Here is a 16,555-nt window from a genome sequence, read left to right on the forward strand (position 1 = left end):
ATCCCAGTTACAGGTAGCAATTTCCAGTGATTGTTTGGAACTGGAAGGGTTACCCATGTGCTGAGAGGTGGTTTCTGCCAATGGCTAGAGTGCTGCTGTGCAGCACATCTACCACCTCCGCAGGACGTGGACGCTGAACACAGCCCAACACAGCTGTGGTGTGCATTGCCAGCCAAGATTTATTTGCATCAGAGCAACACTTCAGGTCTCATCAAAACTCTGAGAAAACTGTACTGAAGAGAGCTTACCATCTGCACACAAGACACTTGTGAGCCAACAAATACCGTGCAGGTATGTCATACAGTAACCCCCAGGCACCTAAAGAATTTGTAAATTAAAAGAAAAAAATGTTGCTACACATGCAGATCAGAACTACTCCTTACCAGGCCACTACCCATTGCATTTTCTGATCTCAAATCTTACACTTCCTTGCAGAAGGCCCTCCAAAAAATCCTTCAGAAAATCCACTGTCCAACCTCCTGTATCATAAATCTTATTAACTTGAAGGAAGCCAAAGGAGATTATCCTCTAATCTATCCACAAAACCTTCCCTCTCTCAGGCAATGGGGCTTAGTGCACCCAGGAAGAGGCTGCCATGAGCAGGACTCAGCCAGATCCTCTCCCAGGAGCTGTGAAAGGAGAGGAAACCCATGGAAGGAGGGAGTACCTTGTCCCAAAGCTCCTCTGGCAAAAAGGACACCAGGTTGTCCTTGGCATGACACTAAGGGTCAGTAACACTGGAGCTTGCAAACGAAGGGAGTGTGGGCACAAGGAACAAAGCAAGGTGGACCACCTGAACCATACAAAGCTCCCTGTTTGCTTTCCCCATCTTGCCCTTGGCAGTGGAGCAGCCATTCTGGGCAGCTACTGCCTGCACGAGGGCTTGGGGTAGAGGCATCCACACTGAGATCCACCAGCAGCTGGGGCCTCTTAGAGACAGGGCAGGGAGAGCACAGCGGAGGCTGCAGCAGCAGCAGGACCTGCACAGGCAGCCGCTCCTGCCTTTCAGTTGAGTAATGCAGGCCCATTTGTTCTGGGTGACATTAATGCTATTCGCCATCCATCTCAGACTCTTTAAATTACCTTTTTATGGCCAAAATCCTTTTCATAATTGATAAAAATCTCTTTTTTATATCCCAAGTTATTGAAAAAAATGTGACTTTTTTTATTCCTCATTATAGTTTTAATACAAATGTGTTTTTTATTGACGGCTGCTTGGAAGCCCTGACGGGCCTACTGAAAGAGGCCTAGAGGGGTGGGAGAAGGGCCATTTCCTCCCATCCCACTTCCCAGCCCCTCACACTGTCAGAGTAACGGGCACCACAGCCCAGCCTCCACTCTGGTGAGTAATGGAGGGTAACGTCATGCAGGAAGAAGAGATTTCCTGTGATGGACATAACACCCATAGCAGGCAGAAGAGGCTCTTGCTGACCTAAATCTAGTTCCCATGTCTGTTAATGATGTACGCGAGGGCCAACTTCACAGAGCACCCTGGCAGTGTTGCTGGAGCGGCATATTTAAGGACAGAACCAGGGTCACACGCTACGGGAGACCCGGGTGTTCAGCAGAGTCGTTCGGCATCAGTCTCACAACCCCAAGCAACCATGAGAGCGACCATGCACTGACTCTGCCACACATCAGTGCTTTTGGGCGAACACTTAACCAGAAGGCTGTGCAACACTGGAGGAAGCAGGCTTGTGTCCTGGCATCCTGGATGGGTTAGACAACACTGCCAGCCTGGGAAGAGGCTTTCTGGGGCCATAATAGGATCTGCATCATCATGATCTGAAGACCTTGCAATCTAGCAGGGTAAATTAAATCTTCTCTAGGGCAACATATGGAGCCAGCTACACAGAGTGGCTCATATTCCTTTGGGAACAACTTGGATGCTATAGGATATGCAGTGCAATACCCAACAGCCTATTGAAGGCCTAGCTGCTCTCCCACAGGGTTGAGCACTGCTTCAATAGTTCTGCAAATCAGAAGTAAGCATATGTCTCGCCAGAGCTTAAAATGCTAATCAACAGTTCCAGAAGGAAGGGAATCAGTCCGTCCTTCTCCCTGTCACTGGCACAGCAAAGGCCGCCATGCTGTGTACCAAGAACATGTACAGAAATAGGAATAAAAAGGAGTCTCTTCTATTCCCTCTGTCTTTTCTCATACTCCAACAGTTTGAGGGCAGGGAAGTCTCTTGCTGTGGGGATTAGCACCTTGTTGTGGTCCCATTCTAAATCTTTCCCATGGCAGGTTCACATGGACATATGATTTTTGCTCCTCCCTGTCAAATGGCCACATCACATCATTGCAGTGACCATGCTCCCAGGTGTGTATCGGTACATTTCAACCGTGGATGAATAACGCTCATGTACCCAACCTAGAAAACACTATGGGAACCTTGGGAGCAATTTAAAGTAGAGGGACAAAGGGCAGTTTCCTTCTTAGCCACAGTTTTGTTGCAGGGACAACAGCTTCTCAGACACGGAGTATCTGCTTCTTACTGCACAGCACTGGTGCCATGCCAGGTGCAACAGTAGGAATCCAAGGAGAGCAAAGCCCTTTAACCTAAGGCTGAGTCCTCCAATCATCACTCTGAAAATGCATCCTGCTTCACAAACCACAGCACAGGAGGTTCCTCTACCACACGTGCTTTGCTTACAAATCACAATCAAACCGTTGACATATCCTGCCCCGTTCAATCAGCAAGCTCCATTACTGTATGGCTGCAGGAGGTTTCTTGCAAATGGCAAAATAGTCCTTGAACAACAGGTAAAAGGCGCAATTAACTGTGGATGAAAAGGATGGTCTCCTTGGAGGTGCTGGCTAATCAAGCAATTAGAAACTACTTCCCATTACCTGCACTCCCACAAAGCAGAGCTAGACTGACATCCTTCCAAATGACTATCTCTCCATCTGTTTAAGCTCTTTATATGATTTGGCTCAGCAGAGACAAGCCTTGACCTCTGGGCTCTCCCCAGCCCTTTCTCCCAGCTTTGAACAAAGCAAGCACTGGAACCAACACATTCAATCACTGGTGTGTTCTCCCTATGGAGCCTGTTTTGCCTCTCAGCCTTCCTGGAGCACAGCAAACTCACCAGCAATGGTATAAGTATGTATGCAGATGTGGATACCCGGGGTCAGGATTTCTTGGGATCCCTCACTTAACAGCATCTGAGACTGCTCAGCTTCAGCAATTTCCACTTGTCTCTGTGACAGCTTCAACAACTGTTAGCAAGAGGCTAACTGAGGATAAGTCAAGGGGCAAGGAGGGAGGAGAGACCCTCACTCCCGTGGCAGGTGAGTCCGGCCCTGTGCCCTACACCAGTCCCTTGCCCCCCAGGCAAAGACGCAGCCTGGATGCAGAGCACCTGGGCAGCCAGGCCACAGGACACCCCAACAGCATGGGAAAGACCTTACCTGGGACCATACTGGCCTCAAGGGGATGCTAACTTTATCCTTGCCCTAACCCCCAACCGCACAGCCTCAGACCAGACACAGGAGCAGGGACCAGAGAAGCAGCCTGATGGGAACCTGCCAGAAAGAAGCACAGGTGGAGGAACTGGGATATTTCTGAAAGGACAGTGGTGAGAGATGGGTAGGGAAGGAGTGTTTCCCACCAAGAAAAATTACCTCCAACATGAGTTAAAGCCTGGGTAGAGAATGGAGCACACAAACGCAGTGAGAGGGACAATAAGGAGTCTTGGGGAAAAGGTCAGAGAGTTGATTACAAAATGCCGATGTGTGAGGATGGGCTGGAAGCTGAGAAGCAATGGGCTCTGGAAAATGACATCTTGCTGTAAACAGGAGAGAGATTACAGTGTTGCTGAGTGGATAAAGCTATGCTGTGGCCTACTGGGATGTGCAATATGACTGCAAACCAGGAGGTATTTTAGGACTAGAAAGAGGTAAAAAAGTGTGTTGGTGTAGATAGGAGTAGACAGTGAAGCAAGGAGATGTCACAGTATCTAAACTCATTATCATTGCACAGCAGCAGAGAAGCGAAACCCATGGAGCCATATTAGGGACTGCACTGGACAGTACTGGAGCCAGACAACAGAAAGGCACCGAGGATATTTGGAAGAGCAGGGTTGTAAAAGTTGCCAAGTCATTCTGCAGCCACTCAGTCCTATGAGAAGGGATGCTCTGGAATGGCCTTGATCAGAGCAGAGAGAAGCAGATGTACTTTTGAAAGGGGAGAGTTTTACAATAGTCCGATCAGTCTTAGCAACGACTGATTAGCTCCTCTGAGCACCTTGTCCATGGAAAATACATACAGAAAGACCTACAGGAATCCTTTCTAACAGACACTGAAGGGCTGTCAGGTGGAACTGGCTTGGCCAAACTCAGAGATGCCCCAAGTTCTGCACCTCTGCTCTGGGACCAAACTGGCATCACCTCCCCAGTATCCCTGTATCCCACAGCCACAAGCCAGTCCCTTCCAACAGACCTGCCAGAGGGAGGAAATGCCCCTAATCCCAGGGCTGGCAAAACATTTCTTCCATCATTTCCAGTTTCTAAGCACAGTGATTTTGTGCTTTTAAGGTGCAGCCACTCTGAAAGATTTATCTTCCAGAGCCCATCATCAATCTTCCTCCCTAAATGTCTGGTGTCCACATTTCACCAGAAGTTGCCTAGCTCTGCTCTGCATGCACTTTGTTGAGTTAGAGAGCTTAGCTGAACCAGCTATCTTTCCCTGTGTCATTAATAGCTCTGCAGAGAAAATCACAATTGTGGGGTAGGGAACATACTCGTTTCACTTTTTTTTTTCCACACTTGACACCTTTTCACTTTCAGAACCTTGTTCAAGCAAAAAAAATGAAAATAGAGGTAGGAGAGAGTCTTTCAATTGTGTCTCATTACCCATTCTTATGCACACAGCTTTTCCCAACTGCTCCAAGGAATACATCCAGAACAAGCCCAACCTGTGGTATCTCCATTGTCTCCCCAGAAGACTCTTACTCTATGATCTTGCTGGTGATCATTTCCAGGAGTCATTGTAAAGATTTCTTTGTGCAGCCTCTCCCACTGCTACTACTTGTGTCGCTCTGAAAATCCCACCCCCATCTCAACCTCTTGCGTGCAACACTCAAGAGAATGATCAGCTCCCACCATCACTCAGCCAAACCACTGTGGCTGAGATTAGAAAGACAGCATCTGCTCACTACTGATTATTTTTATCCCAATGATCCCTGATAGGTACACAGATTCCCCCTAGACTTAAAACAGGGTTTGACAGGGCAACCCCCTAGTCAGCACATATGATGCTTCTCCTTCTGTGTCAGATCAGCACACATGCCATTTGCCTTTAAATCAGTCTATTAGCTCATGCAGCAGAGCTACATGCTGCAGCTCCCAGTCTCCAGCCACGATGCTGGCCTAGAATGGGAGATCCCCCATTGGCAGGATGTCATGCAATTCTGCGTGGTGGCAACAGAGCTGTGTTGAACTGCTGTAAACCTACCACACAACCCCTCTGTCTGCTCAAGGATCAGTCCCAGTGGCATGGTCTCCATTTACGCCAGTTTTCCCACAAAACCACTCCATTCATCAAACATCCAAGCCTCTGATAAGACTCTCAGGAGCAGGTCACATCAGAAGACAGACTATTTCTAATTGACTGAAGAAGATACAAAGCTTCTATACACGAAATTGGCTTTTTTTGGATCTTCATGCCCTTTTGCAAGCTCTTGCCTACTTTGTCAGCTTGTCACATTCCTCCCTAGGTATCTCTGTATTTCCAGTTGCTATTTCTTCCATTTGTTCTGCACTGATCCAAACTGTATGTAACTACTTCCTGCCTACACTTGAGATTCATCTGAGGAGCCTGCTCCTGCACGTGATGGGGGAACTGGAAGGCTTACCACTGAATTCGAGAGCAGCAGGGTTAGGCTTAGGTGCCCTGGGAACGTTCCCTCACTGGCATTTTCTCTTCTATTTTAATTCATTTGCAAATTCCCAGGTGTGATGCTGGCCCCAAGGGGGAAGGTTCCATGATTTCTCTTTGCACTCTCCTCTGCCCTGACACTCCATCTTGCCCTTCTGCCATCTATATTTCAGTGAAGTATATCATATTTAACATGTACTGAGGATGTAGCTACACTGGAATTAAATTTGTTCCTGAAGTAACCCTATTAAATGCTCTGGGCTCCAGCAAAGACAACTTTGGTGCATTAGGTTCCCCAAATCCTTTTCATTTTTTAATGTCTTGATTTGGTACCTTGTAGCTAATGGACATAGGCATTTACCTTGGCTTTTAATACTGCCCAGTTTCACCAGCTCCTTTATTTTTATACGTTATTCTCTTCATTTCTCTCTTTTATCATTGTTCTCTTTCTCTCATTAGCATTTCCTCTCTACCCTTTCTTCCCATTTCTACCTTTTTTCTTCTCCTTCTCTCTGCCTCTTTAAAATTAAATATTGCCCAGCACTGCCCATGTGGGTGAAGTGAATGCTAAGAAGGAAGGCTGCTGTGGAGACTGGATTCGAGCTGCCTCGCTGGGAATCAATGAGGCATGGAGGGTTCGTCTAGCTCCCAAAAAGCTGAAAGAAACCGGGGCGTATCAGTGGCAGCTGAACACGCACTTCAGACAAAAGGACCCACCTCTGAGCACCTGCCTCAGCCTCTGCAAGATGCCACAGAAACTGAGCCAGAGGTAGCTGCTGCGGTAATTTAATGGGGGCTAACCTCAGGGTGGCTTTCCATGGCTCCTGTGGAGGGGAGATTGCCGCATGGAGGCCCATGGAGCTGCAGCGAGGAGCCAGCCTGCCCTGCTCCATCTATCAGCTGAGCTACAAAACACAGCTGGTGCCAGCCATGCTACAAGGATGCAATGCTGAGAGAGGGAGCATCTCGCAGGTCAGGGGCTGACATTAACCCTGCCATTAAACTGCAGGGAAATATTGTCATTCCTGACTAGATGATACCTAGACCCTTAAACTACACATAGGCAGACCCACACCATCCAAATCTGCCCATAATATACCCAACTAGGTGCAAATACTTCACTTACTGCCTCATGTCCCCCCCATACCTCCTTACCACACAGTCAGACAGCACAAAACAACCCAAAACAGCCCCACAAACCTCTATATATGAGCAACAACAGATGTACACACTGCTTCCTCTCTTCGACCTCCTGTTTTCCGCTCTCTCACACGCACCTTCTCTACCACTGCCTTTGCACACTGTTGCCTCCTGCCTCCCTCTCACCATGTCAGTTGCGATCCTTGAAACGCCCCTCCTCAACCTGGCCTGGAGTGTGAGAGGACATCTTCTTGTAAGGGGCAAGAGGCAAAGTAGCAGAACACCCTCTCTAAATACTGTGGTTACTTCCCTTCTACCTAATGAACAGGCACCTACCTCTGACCTCAGTGCTGTGGGTTGCCGAGGGTTAATGGTGACAGAGACTCCTAGACTACTGCATTACCTGACTGCAAGCACCAAAAGTGATTTATGCTATTATTTTCTTCGGGGGTTAATTAGGGGCTTGAGAAACTAAAGGGCTGTCAGTGCTAGCTGGAATTGGTCTAGTGCAGCCAGGGGAGAGCAGCCATCCCTCCCAGAGCTCTGCTAATATAATTTTGTCCTGAACATCAGTACCTCCAGCTCCCACCCCTCAGTGTGGCAGCCGGCCCTCCATCCTGACCTCCAGCAACCCTGTTAGTCTTGGCATAACCTCTGGGGTACGCTGCTCTGCTGAGCACCTGGCAGCTTTCACACCCTTAATCCTCCGTTACCTTCTCCTTTCCTAAGCTTGCCAATAATGCCCATCAATGGACAGGGAAATTTCACATGGCATTCTCCCAGGGTCAAGGAGGTATCTCCCCTTGGCATCTCTCGCAACTGAGGACCACCAGGGACCTCCTTACTCCTGTTTTCCTTCCTCTAGCTGCCCAGGGCTTGCTGAGGCCTGAGAAGCCAACACAGGCTATGGCTGCCCCTACCTCTTTGCCTAGATCCTCACGGATAACTTGCTCAATCTCCTGCCTCGTGCTCTGCGGGGCCTGGTTGTGCAGCACTTTGAGGGTGCGCGTGTACTCTTCAGGCAGCAGGTAGTCAAGCGCTCCCAGGTGCTGTCCCACCTTGATGAAGGTGCCTCGGTTGGCACAGCACAGCTCCCGGAGGCGCTCAGCAGAGCGCAGGTGCACCTGTGGAGAGACCAGAACATCAGCCAAGCCCTTTTGCTCTCTGTTACATGTACACGCCCACATATGTACCTTTTATTTGTCCAGTATTTTAAACAGACCAGGGACTTCCCTTCTTAATTTGGGGCATCATCATCTAATGTGTCGGCTAAGTATTAGGACTCTGGCTTGATTTAGAGGGGCTGAACCAGTCCAGGACAAGATGCTCCAGAGTATAAGGGGCTTTGACACTTGTTTGCAGAGGCACCATGATCAGTGACAGCACATTAGTTTTTGGCTCTGTCCAGGGCTACATTGTTGCACAGAATAAGATATCCAGCCATAGGGCAGCATTGGTTTGTCACTGTGATCCACCACTACAACGCACAGTTTGGGAACCCCTTGTCAAAAGACAAAAGTCAGGACCACAGCCATGTATGTTAGACTCTTAGTGTGAGCGCAATGAATTAAAGTGAGAAGAAAACCACCAATACCATCCCAGAAACTTCCAGGAACTTGGAAGAAGAATCTGTTAAAAATCAAAACTACAGATGTTTATTTGGCAGTGAGGGGGACAGTATGTGGGCAGTCCTCCCTCTTCCTCAGCTCATTCTGACACACCACAAGGGGAAATCACATCCCTCCAGTCCAGCCAGGTCTTACTGCTTACATTGCCAACAAAGTTTGCAGTGACAGTGGTTTTAGAAACTAAGAATTAGCAAGCTTGCCAGCTTTGCTCACACTGGCCAAAATACAGGCACCAAATGACAAAACCCATCACCAACCACTTGCCTGGTCTGGATTTCAGCTTCTGAGGTTCATTGTGCCTCTCAAGAACAGACCAGCCACCACATCCTTCAGTGACAATGATTTATTCTGCTTTTATTACTCTCACTAGAAAAGCCTCCTGCCAAGGACACAGCTATACTCAATATTCTTTAATAAACTTTGGATAAGTTCACCCTGATAGATTAATAAAATCTAAGCAAATCATTGACAAAAAATAACTCTGCACCCATCTCCTGTTAATGCCTGACACCCATCTGCATGGAGGCTCCTAATTCCTCTGGCTTCTGCATCAGAAGTCACTGAAGGTCAAATCCTGTGTCTACAGACCTCATCTGCCCAAGATCCTGAGGTGAGGTACTCCACCAAAAGCCTCAAAGTACATGGCAGAAAGGAACACCACCACAAACATGCATGAACATCACACACACCTACCCCATTCAGTGGCTATCTTTGCCCTCCACGCAAAGCAGTGCCGTGTCACACCACAGGACAGGGCGAGTGTCTCGCATTTGGGAACGCCTAAGGGGACAGACTAGGTGCTGAGCTGCAAGTGCATGAAACGCAGGCCTAGGGGAGTGTGAGGAGAAAGCCTAATGTGCAAGTCTCACACTCAGCGTGTGAGACTTGACAGCTTGATGCACACATGCACACACATGCACGCACACACACACTTTCCTAGGTGGGCACGCACAGGCAAGTGTAACTTGCACTAGGAGAGTGAGCTTCCCCCAGCATATTCCCTGCTTAAAAGCACTCGCAAATACATAGGCAGAAAATAACATCCACAAGCATGACTGAAATCTCCCCCATTATTGTGCTGCATTTTACACACCAGCTTTAAAGCTCCTGCTGTAACAAGCAAGCCTCTGCCCTGGCTGTTTCCCTGCTGTTCATGGCGGAGACAAAAGCAGGCCAAAAGGGGACAAGGAAAGGAAGCTGTGAAAGAGGACAACAGAGCAAGAAAAGCAGGGAGGGAGTAATGGGATGAAAGAGAAAAGGAGTGGGAGGGAGGGAGCCAGAGCAGCTGGGTAGTTTGTCACAGCACCTGGAGTGCAGCCCATTACAGGGAAACAGCTTTTATGCAGCTCCAATAACCGCCCTCTGCCCATTGCCTCCAGCTGTGGAGGAAACCCCCCACCAGCAGCGAAGGGGAAGGGGAGAGGTGGCCGGCCGCCCCGGCCAAGGCATGGGGCTACCACAGCCCAGGGCACTGGCTGGAAACAGTGGCAAGGCTCCTTGCAGATGTGCTCCAAAAACCCCAGCACTCAGCATGGGCCAGCACAGGGCCCTGCCACCTCCCACAGGCACAGCCAGAGCCCATCAAATGACTCCAGGCTGCGGCATGACTCAGGGCAGAGTGGCAGCAACCCTGGGGCTGTAGCACGGTGCTGGGCGTGAGGTCGGGCAGCGAGCGCAGGGTAGAGGTGCTGGCTCCAAAGCACCTACCCATCCCACATGGATCGCCAAGGGAGATGGAAAAAACAGGATGGAAGACTCACATAGCTGAAAATGCAACTGGTTGGTGACACATTGGGATGCAGGGTGTATCTTCACGTCGGTCACTGCTGAGAAGGAGGCAGAAATAGCCTCTCTCTCCTTTAGCATAAGGAGAGAGGAAATTTTGGCCCTCCCAAACTTATCCATCCTGCAGAGAACCTGATTGGCCTCATGGACACAGCAGTCCTGGCCAAAAGAGACAAGAGTATCCTTACAGAGGGCTCCAGGAACAAAACAGAACAGAACCCCCATGCACAGCACCCTCCACCATGCTCTTACAACTGGCTTGGCTAAAACTCCTAAGAGACAGCTGCCCTGGCTGGCTGTCCGGACCAGGGAATGCCAGCTCCTGCCCCTGCTAGAGAGACAGAAAATGACCAGGCAACTTATCTCAGAAGAAGGAAATCTATCTGTAGCCCCACATTTTACAAAACTCCAGTCCACATTAGAGGCAGAAGTACAGTGAGAATGAAGCAGGACTGTGAATGTAGCTTCCAAGGTTTCTTTTCTTATCAACCAGGTCAGGATTTTTAGCAGAAAAATGTTCATAACGCTATCTATTAATTGCCTGGATCTCCCCAAGCTAAGTCACGGTCCAGATGCAGCACTTGTTTCTCTGACAGATGGCCTTCTCCTAATCATAGGCAAAGTAAGAGTGCCACATTCCTACTACTGTGTCCGATACTGCTGACCAACACTTCTGTCCTACCTTGAAGAAACTGCAGCATAAATGGAAACCCCCAGAATGGCTCAGAGCTTTTCTCTGAGAAATCTCACAAGATACTGCTCTTTGTTGCACCAGCAATACCTTGAAGACTCTTCTTATCAGGGAAAAGAGCTGGGAACAACAGCTAGTTAGACATGGACCCGTTTGTATGCATCATGCCTTGGAGCACACTGCAGAGAAAGGAGGCATTTCATGTACCGAGGATTACCAAGAATAAGCCTCCCTCGGGAAGCACTTCAGATCACAAATGCTGTCTGAGTGTGCACATGGTATTGGGCATCTCTTTCTGTCTCAAACCCCTTCCCCAAATTTCAGCAGGACAAATTCTCCATTAGCCCACAGCATGGCTATCAGACTCGTGGTTTCCCAAATTTCAGCAGGACAAATTCTCCATTAGCCCACAGCATGGCTATCAGACTCGTGGTTTACCTAAACCCTGGGTAGACTGGGATTAACATCGTTTATTAAAATTGTTCCATATGGGCCATAGTGAAAGTAACAACTGTCAGGTATGGAGAGGAGGCACCTCTGGGATGAAGCACATACTCAGCAAGCGGAGCTGCAAAGGGACAATTTTTAATCTACCCTTGATGTACAAGCAGACCTGGCTTCTCAAGTAGACTGACCATACAGGATTGTTGTGGTTTAACCCCAGCAAGCAACTAAGCACCACGCAGCCACTCGCTCACTCCTTTCCCCGCTGCAGTGGGATGGGGGAGAGAATTGAAAAAAAAGTAAAACTCGTGGGCTGAGATAAAGACAGTTTGATAGGACAGAAAGGAAAACAACAATAAAATAATAATAATAATATAAAAAAGAATTGGAATATAACAAACAAGTGATGCACAATGCAATTGCTCACCACTCGCCAACGGATGCCCAGTTAGTCCCCGAGCAGCGAACCACGCCCCCCCAACCAACTCCCCCCAGTTTATATACTGGGCATGACATCATATGGTATAGAATACCCCTTTGGCCAGTTTGGGTCAGCTGTCCTGGCTGTGTCCCCTCCCAACTTCTTGTGCCCCTCCAGCCTTCTTGCTGGCTAGGCATGAGAAGCTGAAAAATCCTTGAGTAATCTGGGAAATTATAGTCCTGCAAGCTTTTATTCTGTATTGACCAAATTAGTTGAGACAATAATTTTAGAGAGTACTAAAAATCATCTAGCTAGATGTGATACGACTGAAAATAGCCAACAGGGATTTTGAGAGGGAAAAAATCATTCTTCACCAGTCCACTGAAATACTCTGAGCATGTTAATGCAATGGTCAATAGAAGAGAAAAGGGAGACATTTGTTGGGACTTTCAAGTGGCGTTCAATAAATTCCCTCACAAAGAGTGAAAAGAAAACTGAGTTAATTATTGGAAAAGATGCAAGAACATCATTTGCTCATTTTATCCCATTCCCAGCTCAGAATTCCCTCTCTGCAACACCAAACCCAGCACTACAAACAGCAGCAGTGGGGGACTCTCTAGTTAGGACAAGGCTGCAATATTTAGTGATGTTTTTACCACAGCTTCATCTCAACCTGCTCTGAGCTCTTTTAGATGAGGTGATACTGCAGACGCCCTGTCTATGTTAGCACCTGCAATGTTGTTACTTCCAGTGAGGCTGAACTAGCACTGCAAACACTGAGAAATGTGATGAAAAAGGAAAGCGCCCCCAAGGCAGAAGGGGCTCTCTGCTATAAATGGGTTGACCCGTATCACTGTCAAAAACAAACAGCAGAGTGTCCCATTACACCCATTCTTACACCAAGGTTTAACTTCCCTGCTAGTGGTCTGGCAAAGGAGAGAATGGTGCAGTGACAAAAATTCCATGAGATGCAACAAACATTATTCACCACTATGGAAAAATAAGCCCTGCCAAATCCCTACCAAAGACAGGTGAACAATCAGTAGACTGGCAGATCACCCTCAGCATAGATGGCTGCAAGGTTACACACATTAGAAGGTGCCATTTCCTGCCTGCACACACCGATGGGTTCTAAATTAACTGTAACCACCCAACACTTGCATCACATTGTTGTGGGCTGCTCAGCGAAGGCACCTGCTCAATGCACAGTGGGGGTCAGGAAAACCCAAACAAGCTGTTTGACTGTGTTAAGAAAGGAAAAACAGAAAAGCATTAAAAATATCAAAATGCCATTTTATAAATTGAAAGCACAACCTCACCTTGGATTCTGGACATCCCATCACAAAAAGAGGTACAGAAGAAAAAGAAGAGGACAGAGAAGGACGGGAAAAAATTATCATGGACTTGAAGAGAGTCTATAAAAAAAGAGATCTGAAATGTTAGGGGACTGTTTAGATTAGAGAGATTCATGCATAAGAGAGAAGAGTTATATGAAAGAATAAAAATAAAATCTCCCATTCCTATTTCTAGCTCCCACAAACCAGCAAATAATAGGGCATTCCACAAAGCAACAAACGTTTTTAAGATTTTTTTACATCGCATTTTGCACAGTACAGCATTAACCAGTGGCACTCACTGTCAGAGGACAGAGAAGCCAAGAGCTTAATGGAATTCAGAAAGGCTTTAGACATTTATGATAAAACAACCATACCTGATTTTATATGGAGCTTTTAATCTCTAAAAGTGCTTTTACAAAGTTCTTCACAGAACTCTGGATCGCTATCCCCCATTTTACAGACTCATAAGAACATTACATGTAATAAAATGTCTAAAGGGCTTTAAACACTCTTGCTTAAGGCATTAAGACAAAAATTACCCTGTTGATTGGCCACAGTGAGAGACAGAATGCAAACAGGGTGCACTGATGCTCCCAGCATCATTAAAATTTTTAAAGAACCTATTTGGTATATCCAGCTCCCACATTCCGGTTAAATCAGTCACCCCTTCTGCTGGGTCCAAGGATCTTCCTTATTTACTAAATTACCTGCCATTGCAAGGACTTAGGACACTGGTGATGGACTCTTGCTTTCTTCCCATGGCACAGCAGAACTGCTGCTTATGGTCTTCCATATTAAGCCTTTGGGATGCTGGGAAGTATCTTGTGACACACAGTGTGTGGGAACATCCATGGCATATATGCTGTCAGCCATCCTGGACAAGACAGCTCTTCCAGGAATGCCTGCAGTAGCAGGAGACTAGACTGGAACAGCCAGGCTGTCCCTTTGACCCCATACAGAGGGAAGAAAGGATGTCATCGCACCTCTGTAGTGGGTATCCCCAAAACACAGTAAGTCGGGGAGGGACAAAAGACATGTCAGAGAAGACAGGAAAGGAACCTGGCCACAGTCCTTTTCTCTTCCACCCCTGATAATGACATGGCCATAGGCACACAACTGGTAAAACTATAGAACAGCTTTAGATGACCCAGAACAGCACAAACTGGAGAGGAATGAAAGGACGTCCACCTCAGCTTAACACAGTGAGAGAGTAAAATCAAGTGCCAAGCCAAAAGATCTGTGAAGATGTTTAGGGAGGATACAGCTACTGGTGAAGTGAATAGAGTACTTGGGTGCTTTAAAAACAGCAACAGAAAACCTAGAACCTATTGCAATGACAGTGTAGTTGCATCTAAGGGGCTGTTATCTCCCTCTTTCAACAAATCTGAAGAAGTATACAGTTAATATAAACTACTATAGCCTTCACTAGCACTATCAGCCTAGTAATCAAACTGACTGACAGCAGGGATGCTGCAGGGAGACATACAACTCTAAATGGAATTGTTATTGCCTCCTTTTTGTACTATCTTTCCTGCCTACCTTTTACAAAAGGTCGTTCCTAGGCACACCAGATATTTCCCATTCAAATGCTTCCTTATACCAATACTAACTGATAATACTGCTGATCACGGACAGATTCATGTCTTTAGAATTAGAATAACTCCTGGTGCAATCTAGCCCACTATCTAATAATTCATTATTTGTGTAACTTACCTGTAACATTCCTAAAGATTTACCTATGGGTCTCTGCCTGCCCATGTGAGAGTAGGGCATTCTATATGTTCACACTTAGGCAGGTACGTTGTTACCTTTTCAGACCTATACTTTTTAGTTAGTTCCCCTTGGTGCAAACCCTTATTAAAAAGGTATACCCCTAATTCTCAGTTTTGACTTCCATACCTCAAAATAGTCCTAGCAGAGATCAAGATCCTTCAGAAATTCTGGCACAACAGTTGGTTGCCGGTGGGACAGCCAGGAAGTGAGAAAGAGAGCTTTATATCTTGCAAAGGATAAAGGATGGAGATGATCCCCCAGACTAAAGCGACAGTTTCTTAGCTTCTCAGTTTCACAAACATGGGAACAAGGAGTCGCACAACTAGCAGGATGGCCAGTGCACTCTGTACAAATGGAAGGATATACACAGTGAGCCTGCATCAGACAGCTGAAATCTGGTGTTGGTGCTGGGGCATTGTATCACCAGTGCTAAAGGCAGCTGAAATTAAAGAGAACATGTTTCATGATTTGTGCAAAACTTCTCTGGAGATCACAAGGGATTTTTCCAAACTTAGGCCACCCCATTTCACACTGAACAGATGTGCAAGGTCCCACTCTCTGAGCCATCAGGACTCTGAATTTCCACACACAAGCACACACAGACATTGACCTCCCACCTACACTACACATACTCCCACACTCTTCCCGCTGATACCCTGATTCACAACATGGTTCCTAACAATGCATATAGGTGACTAAGGGGTGGCCTAGCAACAAACCCCTAGTTTGAGATGCTACTTGGTTCAGGAAACATTTACACTGGGCTGAGGTCCATCTCTTCAGCCAGCCACCTCCCAAGCTGCTCTGGAGAGCAGGAAGCAGTGTTGCTTGACCACAGCAAATAGCACCGGCAGTCACCTTGCTGAACCCTGCCCTTGCTGGCTGGTGCATGCACAACCAGCACTGATCGCCTGCTTGTGTTCCATCTTCATTTTGCTCCAAGCTCGGTCATTTGTGCTCTGATTATCTCTCATTACTGACGACCTTGCTGTAATGAGTTTTAATCTGCCTCGTATTAATTAGAAACATTTTCATTAGCCAGCTCAATTTTAGGTAAATAGCTAATAGAAGCAACTGAGCTGCAATTAGTTATCTGTGGGGCAGTTCAGAAGAAAAATCAGATGGGAGCAGCTGTTTCACCTCTAGACACCTCTGTGATATAATGCACTATTCTGTCTAAGTCTCTTGAGCAGAGAGAACAAGGAGCACAGGGAAGGTATGGTCAGAGACAAGGGGAAAATAACATGCTAAATAACTGGGACATAGTGCTTCTATGGCTATAGCATTACCTGTCTATTCTCTCCCACTAACAGTTCCAGATCAAACTGTTGAATACAGGTATATGAGAGTCAAGCTGAGTCCTTTACACCTACAGACATCACCTCCAGTGAAGGTTCTGCTCTTAAAGCTGTTTTACCCTGTGACTGTACAAGAGGTCCTTCACACAGGCTCTCT

The 16,555-nt window shown here is 47.1% G+C and overlaps 1 protein-coding gene across 4 annotated transcripts in view; it reads right to left on the reverse strand.

Annotated features, from left to right (window-relative positions):
- The window catches only part of ADCK1 (aarF domain containing kinase 1), an 81,593-nt gene that overhangs the window by 41,104 nt on the left and 23,934 nt on the right, over nucleotides 1-16,555 (reverse strand). For 2 of the 4 annotated variants that reach the window (XM_069783763.1, XM_069783764.1), the window contains exon 4: nucleotides 7,942-8,145. The exons of 1 other annotated variant lie outside the window; for it this stretch is intronic. In XM_069783763.1, coding sequence (XP_069639864.1) covers nucleotides 7,942-8,145 — 204 coding nt within the window. Of the gene's footprint in view, nucleotides 1-7,941; nucleotides 8,146-13,309; nucleotides 13,406-16,555 lie in introns of all 4 variants that reach the window. One more of the 4 variants, XM_069783766.1, reaches the window with a different exon arrangement.

This window comes from Haliaeetus albicilla, chromosome 5 (genome assembly GCF_947461875.1).
Source record: "Haliaeetus albicilla chromosome 5, bHalAlb1.1, whole genome shotgun sequence".
NCBI classification, from domain to species: Eukaryota; Metazoa; Chordata; class Aves; order Accipitriformes; family Accipitridae; genus Haliaeetus; species Haliaeetus albicilla.